We start from the raw sequence: 8,962 nt of genomic DNA, 5'->3' as shown, positions 1-8,962 counted from the left end.
TATTTCCTCCAAGAAAAAAAAGATACTCATAAATTTTAAATGTTCTCCCTAAGGAACTCTTTCTTTTCCTTAATTTATGCCTAATCTAATCTTTCTTTAAAAAAAAAACGATTGGGTTAACTAGTCATTGCATTCCCCTAGAAAGAAAAATAAAAAAAAAATTGACATAATGCCATTTATTGTTCCCCTGTATGTTCCATCTCAATTTTTGTGGTCTTCTTTTGCTTTAGAATCTAATTTTAGTTACTTGCTGTAGAGTAGAAAAATTTTCTGCTCTTACCTGCTGATATCGTCTTTTTTTCTATTATAGCATCAAGTGGGGCTTTGATCTCTGTAATCTTTTTAATTGAAACTATGATTTTCATACCAATTCATGTGAACATTGATTACGTAGCTCGGTTAGAAAGAGAGAGAGAGAGAGAGAGAGAGAGAGAGAGAGAGAGAGAGAGAGAGAGATGGTAGGTGTTGGTATAGAGTTGGGAAAATTTGAGCTAGATCCTTGAATTTTATTATGTTTGAATTATAGTAATAATAATAATAATAATAATAATAAAAATAAAAATAATAATAATAATAAATATAATAATATAAACTTTTCGTAAACCAATTCATTACTATTGAAACAAATTTCCATTCCCATTATTAATCCGGAGTCCATCCAAATTAGAGCCAAATTCAGCCGGATGTCGACAGCCTACCAAAGCCAAACTTTATCAAGTCAATTCCAACTTTGCATGTTTTCGTTGGCCTCAGTGTCTCGTGGAATCATTCGGAGTGTTAGGATTCATATCCGAGAATATCTTCACATTCTCTTTTGCAACCGCAGGAGCCCCAGGATCGATATCAAATAGAAACCTAAAATCCTTACTAGGAGCATCTGGAGCCCCAGGATCGATATCAGAGAGAAAACTAAAATTCTAACTTAGAGCTTCAGGAGCCACAGGATCAATATCAGAGAGAAACCTGAAATCCTCACTTGGAGCTTCAGGAGCCCCAAAACCGATATCATAGAGAAACCTAAAATCCCTACCTAGAGCCTCAGGAGCCCCAAGATGGATATCAAAGAGAAACCTTAAATTCACACTTAAAGCCTTAGGAGCCCCAAGATCAATATCAGAGAGAATCCTAAAATCATTACTAGGAATCTCAGGAGCCACAAGATCGATACCAGAGAAAAACCTAAAATCAACACTGGCAGCCTCAAGATCCCTTGTTTCGATATTATCAAGAAACCTAAAACCGTCACTTGGAGCCTCAGGAGCCCCAGGATCGATACCAAAGAGAAACCTAAAATCCTCATTGGGAGCCCCAGGAGCCTAAGGATCGATATCAGAGAGAAACCTTAAATTGTCACTTGGAGCCTATGGGCCCAAGGATCGATACCAGAGGGAAACCTGAAATCCTTACTGTGAGCCTCAGGAACCCCACGATCGATATCAGAGAGAAACCTTAAATCGTCACTTATAGCCTCAGGAGCCCCAGGATTGATAACAGAGAGAAACCTAAAATCCTCAATGGGAGCCTCAGGAGCCCCAGGATTGGTATCAGAGAGATAACTAAAATCCTCACTTGGAAACTCAGGAGCCCCATGATCGATATCAGAGCGAAAACTACCATCCTCGCTCGGAGCCTCAGGAGCCCCAGGAATGATATCAGAGAGAAACCTAAAACCTTCACTTGGAACCTCAGTAATCAGAGAGAAAACTAAAATCCTCACTTGGAACGTCAGAAGTGTCAGGATAGATATCAGACAGAAACCTAAAATCAACACTAGCAGCCTCAGGAGCCCCAGAATCGATATTAGCAAGAAACCTAAAATTCTCAGTTGGAGCCTCTGGAGCCACATGATCAATATGAGAGAGAAAATAAAAATCCCTACATGAAGCCGCAGGAACCCCAGGTTCGATATCAGTGAGAAACTTCAAAAACAGCACTGTCTTGGAGATTTAGGAGCCACATGACCGATTTCAGAGAGAAACCGAAAATCGTCACATGGAGCCTCAGAAGCCCCCGGATTGATATCAGAGAAAAACCTAAAATCATCACTTGGAGCCTCTGAAGCCCCAGGATCAATGTCAGAGAGAAACCAAAAATCCTCACTTAGAGCCTCAAGAGCCCTAGGATGATGTAAGAGAGAAACCTAAAATCCTCACTTGGAGACTCAGGAGCCACATGAGCATTATAGGAGAGAACCCTAAAATCCTTACTTGTAGCCCCCAGGAACCACAGGTTCGATATCAGAGAGAAACCTCAAAAACCTCACTTGGAGATTTAGGAACCCCAGGATCAATATCAGAGAGAACCCCTAAATCGTCACTTGGAGCCTCAGGAGCCCCAAGATAGTTACCAGAGAGAGACCTAAAATCCTCACTAAGAGCTTCAATAGCCCCAGGATCAATATAAGAGAGAAACCAAAATTCTCACTTGGAGATTCGGGAGCCATATGATCAATATATGAGAGAACCCTAAAATCCATACTTGGAGCCCCATGAGCTACAATTTCAAAATCAGAGAGTAACCTCAGAAATCTCACTTTGAGCCTCTGCAACCCTACAATCGATATCAGTGGGAAACCTAAAATCCTAACTTGGAGCCTTTGGAGCTCCATGATCGATATAAGAGAGCACCCTAAATCCTCACTTGGAGCGTCAATAGCCCCATGATCAATATCAGAAAGAAACCTAAAATCCTCACTTAGAGCTACAGGAGCCCCAGGATCGATATCAGAGAAAAACCTAAAACCATCACTTGAGACCTCTGAAGCCCCATGATGGAGATCAGAGAAAAACCTAAAATCCTCACTTTGAGATTCAGATTACCCTAGATCGTTATCATAGAAAAACTCAAAATACTCACTTAAAGCCTTAGGAACACCAGGATCTATATCAGAATGAAAACTAAACTCCTGACTTGGAGCCTTAGAAGCCCCAGGATCGATATCATAGAGAAACCTTAAATAGTCATTCGGAGCTTCAGGAACCCAAATATCGATAACAGAGAGAACCATAAAATCCTCTTTGGAAGCCTCAGGAGCCCCAGGATCCATATTAGAGAAAAACCTAAAATCCTCATTTAGAGCCTCAGGAACCCCTGTATCGATATTAGAAAAAAACCTAAAATCCTCACTGGGAGCCTCAGGAGCCCCTGTATCGATATTAGAGAGAAACGTAAAATATCAATTGCAGCCTTAGGAGCCCCTCTATCGATATTAGGGAGAAACTTAAAATCTCACGTGAAGCCTCAGGAGCGCCAGGATCGATATAAGAGAAATACCTAAAATCTTCACTTGAAGCTTTAGAAGAACCAGGGATCGATATCAGAGAGAAACCTTAGATAATCAATTGGAGCCTCAGGAACCGAAATATCGATAACAGAGAGAAAAATAAAATCCTCTCTGGAAGCCTCAGGAGCCCCAGGATCGATAATGGAGAAAATCCTATAAACCTCACTTGGAGCCTCAGGACCCTAAGTATCGATATCAAAGAGAAACCTAAAATCGTAACTTGGAGCCTTCGGAGCCTCAGGATTGATACCAGAGAGAAACCTAAAATCATCACTTAAAGCCTCAAGAGACATAGAATCAATATAGGAGAGAAACCTAAAATCCTCATTTGGAGACTCAGGAGACCCATGATGAATATAGGAGAGAAACCGAAAATTCTTACTTGGACCCTCAGGAGCCCCAGGATCGATGTCAGAGAAATACCTCCAATCGTCACTTGGAGTCTCAGGTGCCTAAGAATCAATATCAGTGAGAACCCTAAAATTCTCACTTGGAGCCTAAGGGGCCCCAGGATCGATATCAGTTAGAAACCTAAAATCCTCATTTGGAGCCTAAGGAGCCCCAGGATCGATATCAGATAGAAACCTAAAGTCCTCATTTGGAGCCTCAGGAACCCCAGGATCAATATCAGAGAGAAACATAATATCCTCACTTGAAACCTCAGGAGCAACAGGATCGATATCAGAAAGTGACCTAAAATCCTCACTTGGAGCCTCAGGAACCTCAGGATCAATATCAGAGAGAAACCCAATATCCTCACTTGAAGCATCAGGAGCCCCAGGATTAATATTAGAGAGAATCCTAAAATCCTTATTTGGAGCCTCAGGAACCCAAGGATTGATATCACAGAGAAACCTAAAATCCTCACTTGAAGACTTAGAGCCCCAGGATCAATATCAAAGAAAGACCTAAAATCTTCGTGCGGATCCCCAGGAGCCCCAGGATCAACATCAGAGAGAAACCTATAGTCCTCAGTTGGAGCCTTGGGAGCCCCAGGATCGATATCATAGAGAAACCTAAAATCCTCATTTGGAGCCTCAGGAGCCCCAGTATCGATATCAGAGTGAAACTTAAAATCCTCGAAAGGAGCCTCGGGAGCCCAATGTTCGATATCTGAGAGAAAACTAAAATACTCACTTGGAATCTCTGGTGCCCTGGAATCGGTATCAAAGCGAAACAAAAAATCCTCATTTTTGGCCTTAGGAGGCCCAGGATCTATGTCAGAGAGAAACCTAAAATTTTCACTTGGAGCCTTAAAAATCTCAGCATTTCTATCGGAGAGAAAACTAAAATCCTAACTTGGAAACTCGGGAACCACAGGATCGATATAAGAGAGAAACCTAAAATCCTTACTTTGAACATCAGATGACCCTGGATATCGATATCATAGAAAACCTTAAAATCCTCACTTAAAGCCTTAGGAACACCAGGATCGATATCAGAATGAAGACTAAACTCCTGACTTGGAGCCTTAGAAGCCCCAGGATCGATATCAGAGGAGAAACCTTAATTCGTCATTCTGAGCCTCAGGAACCCAAATATCGATGACAGAGAGAAACATAAAAATCATCTATGGAAAGCCTCAGGAGGCCTCTAGAGCCCACAGAATCCATATTAGAGAAAAAACCTAAAATCCTAATTTACAGCCTCAGGAGCCCCTGTATTGATATTAGAAAGAAACCTAAAATCCTCACTGGGAGCCTCAGGAGCCCCTGTATCGATAATAGAGAGAAACCTAAAATCCTCATTGGGAGCCTCAGGAGCCCCTCTATCGATATTAGAGAGAAACATAAAATCTTCACTTGAAGCCTTAGGAGCCCCAGGATCGATATCAGAGAGAAACTTTAATACGTCCACTTAGAAGCCTCAGGAACCGAAATATCGATAACAGAGAAAAAAAAATAAAATCCTCTCTGGAAACCTCAAGAGCCCCAGGATCGATATTGGAGAAAATCCCATAATCCTCACTTGGAGCCTCAGGAGCCCAAGGGATCGATATAAAGGAGAAACCTAAAATCGTCATTTAGAGCCTCAAGAGGACATAGAATCAATATAAGAGGGAACCTAAAATCCTTATTTGGAGGACTCAGGAGCCCCATGCTGAATATAGGAGAGAGATAAAAAAATCCTTACTTGGACCCTCAGGACCCCCAGGATCAATATCAGAGAGAAAACCTCAAATCGTCACTTGGAGCCTCAGGTGCCTAAGAATCAATATCAGTGAGAAAACCTAAAATTCTCACTTGGAGCCTAAGGGCCCCCAGGATCGATATCAGTTAGAAACCTAAAATCCTCAGGAGCCCCAGGATCGATATCAGAGAGAAACATAATATCCTCACTTGAAAACCTCAGGAGCACCAGGATCAATATAAAAGAGACCTAAAAATCCTTATTTTGGAGCCTCATGAGCCCCATGATCATCAGAAAGTGACCTAAAATCCTCACTTGGAGCCTCAGGAGCCCCAGGATCGATATCAGAAAGAAACCCAATATCTTCACTTGAAGCTTCAGGAGGCCCAGGATCAATATTAAAGAGAAAACCTAAAATCCTTATTCGGACCCTCAGGAGCCCCTAGATCGATATCAAAGAAAGACCTAAAATCTTCGTGCGGAGCCTCGGGAGCCCCAGGATCAATATCAGAGAGAAAACCTATAATCCTCAGTTGGAGCCTTAAGACCCCCAGGATCGATATCAGAGAGAAACCTAAAATACTCCATTTGAAGTCTCAGGAGCCCCAGGATCAATACGGAGTGAAACTTAAAATCCTCAAATGGGGGCCTCGGGAACCCAAAGTTCAATATCTAAGCGAAACCTAAAATACTCACTTGGAACCTCTGGTGACCTAGAATCGATATCAAAGCGAAACCTAAAATCCTCATTTTTGGCCTCAGGAGGCCCAGGATCGATATCAGAGAGAAACCTAAAATTCTCACTTGGAGGCTTAAAAGCCCCAGCATATGTATCGGAGAGAAAACTAGAATCCTAACTTGGAAACTCAGGAACACCATGATCGATATCAGAGGGAAACCTAAAATCCTCACTTGGAGTGTCAGAAACCACAGAATCGATATAAGAGAGAAACCTAAAATCGTCACTTGGAGCCTCAGGAGCCCAGGATCGATATCAGAGAGAAACCTAAAATCTTCACTTAGAGGCTCAGGAGCCCCAGGATCAATATCAGAGAGAAATATAATTATCCTTAATTGGAGCTTCAGGAGCACCTGCATCGATATCATAGAGAAACCTAAAATCATTATTTTGAGCCTCAAGAGCCCAAGGATCGATATCATCCATCCATATACCAAGGCACTTCCCCCAATTTTGGGGGGTAGCCGACACCAACAATGAAACAAAACAAAAAGGGGACCTCTACTCTCTATGTTCCTTCCGCCTATTCAGGGACTCAACCGAGTTCAGCTGGTACTGCTAGGGTGCCACAGCCCAACCTCCCACATTTCCACCACATATGAAGCTTCATAATGCTGGGACTCCCCTACTGCTGCTACCCTCCGCGGTCAACTAAGGCACCGGAGGAAGCAGCAGGGGCCTACTGGAACTGCGTCACAATCGCTCGCCATTCATTCCTATTTCTAGCACGCTCTCTTGCCTCTCTCACATCTATCCTCCTATCACCCAGAGCTTTCTTCACACCATCCATCCACCCCAAACCTTGGCCTTCCCTCTTGTAACTTCTCCCATCAACTCTTGCATTCATCACCTTCTTTAGCAGACAATCATTTTCCCCATTCTCTCAACATGGCCAAACCACCTCAACACATTCATATCCACTCTAGCCGCTAACTCATTTCTTACACCCGTTCTCTCCCCTCACCACTTCGTTCCTAACCCTATCTACTCGAGATACACCAGCCATACTCCTCAGACACTTCATCTCAAACACATTCAATTTCTGTCTCTCCATCACTTTCATTCCCCACGGACTCCGATCCATACATCACAGTTGGTACAATCATTTTCTCATATAGAACTCTCTTTACATTCATGCCCAACCCTCTATTTTTTACTACTCCCTTAACTGCCCCCAACACTTTGCAACCTTCATTCACTCTCTGACGTACATCTGCTTCCACTCCCACCATTTGCTGCATCAATAGACCCCAAGTACTTAAACTGATCCACCTCCTCAAGTAACTCTCCATTCAACATGACATTCAACCTTGCACCACCTTCCCTTCTCGTACATCTCATAACCTTACTCCTATCCACATTAACTCTCAACTTTCTTCTCTCACACACCCTTCCAAATTCTGTCACTAGTCGGTCAAGCTTCTCTTCTGTGTCTGCTACTAGTACAGTATCATCCGCAAACAACAACTGATTTACCCTCCCATTCATGGTCATTCTCGCCTACCAGTTTTAATCCTCGTCCAAGCACTCGAGCATTCACCTCTCTCACCACTCCATCAACATACAAGTTAAGCCAACCACGGCGGACAATCACACATCCCTGTCCTCAGCCCCACTCTCACCGGAAAACCAATCACTCACTTCATTTCCTATTCTAACACATGCTTTACTACCTTTGTATAAACTTTTCACTGCTTGCAACAACCTTCCACCAAACTCCATATAGCCTCATCACATTCCACATTGCTTCCCTATCAACTCTATCATATGCTTTCTCCAGATCCCATAAACGCAACATACACCTCCTTACCTTTTGCTAAATATTTCTCGCATATCTGCCTAACTGTAAAAATCTGATTCATACAACCCCTACCTCTTCTAAAACCACCCTGTACTTCCAAGATTGCATTCTCTGTTTTATCCTTAATCCTATTAATCAATACTCTACCATACACTTTTTCCAACTACACTCAACATACTAATACCTCTTGAATTACAAAACTCATGCACATCTCCCTTACCCTTATATAGTGGTACAATACATGCACAAACCCAATCTACTGGTACCATTGACAACACAAAACACATATTAAACAATCTCACCAACCATTCAAGTACAGTCACACCCCCTTCCTTCAACATCTCAGCTTTCACAACCGTCCATACCAGATGCTTTTTCCTACTCTCGTTTCATCTAGTGCTCTCCTCACTTCCTCTATTGTAATCTCTCTCTCATTCTCATCTCCCATCGCTGGCACCTCAACACCTGGAACAGCAATTATATCTGCCTCCCTATTATCCTCAACATTCAGCAAACTTTCAAAATATTCCCACCCACCTTTTCCTTGCCTCCTCTCCTTTTAAACAACCTTCCATTTCCATCTTTCACTGTCTCTTCAATTCTTGCGCCAGCCTTCCTTACTCTCTTCACTTCTTTCCAAAAACTTCTTCTTATTCTCTTCATATGACTGACCCAATCCCTGACCCCACCTCAAGTCAGCTGCCCTCTTTGCCTCACGTACCTTGCGCCTTACTTCCACCTTTTTCTCTCTATATTTTTCATACTTCTCTATACTATTACTCTGCAGCCATTCTTCAAAAGCCCTCTTTTTCTCTTCCACTTTCACCTTCACTCCTCCATTCCACCATTCACTGCCCTTCCTCATGCCTGCCTCCAACAACCTTCTTGCTACATACATCACTTGCAATCCCAACAAAATTTTCTTTTTACTAACTTCCACTCCTCCTCTAAATTACCAGTTTCCTCTTACTCTCACCTCATCATATGCGATTTTCAACCTTTCCTGATA

At 42.4% G+C, this 8,962-nt stretch overlaps 1 protein-coding gene across 1 annotated transcript; it reads right to left on the bottom strand.

Moving 5' to 3' along the window:
• Positions 1-3,465: 3,465 nt before the first annotated feature.
• Positions 3,466-6,163, bottom strand: LOC137626548 (uncharacterized). Its single transcript, XM_068357593.1, has 4 exons — positions 6,110-6,163; positions 5,729-5,855; positions 4,152-4,396; positions 3,466-3,735 (listed from the first exon to the last, which is right to left on the bottom strand). The coding sequence occupies exons 1-4, from the start codon at positions 6,161-6,163 to the stop codon at positions 3,466-3,468; spliced, it is 696 nt and encodes a 231-aa protein (XP_068213694.1).
• Positions 6,164-8,962: the final 2,799 nt, after the last annotated feature.

The sequence above is a fragment of the Palaemon carinicauda genome, chromosome 34 (assembly GCF_036898095.1).
Source record: "Palaemon carinicauda isolate YSFRI2023 chromosome 34, ASM3689809v2, whole genome shotgun sequence".
In the NCBI taxonomy this organism is placed as follows: Eukaryota; Metazoa; Arthropoda; class Malacostraca; order Decapoda; family Palaemonidae; genus Palaemon; species Palaemon carinicauda.
Note: the sequence above shows the minus strand (reverse complement) of the source record. Positions and strands in the feature narration are given on the sequence as shown.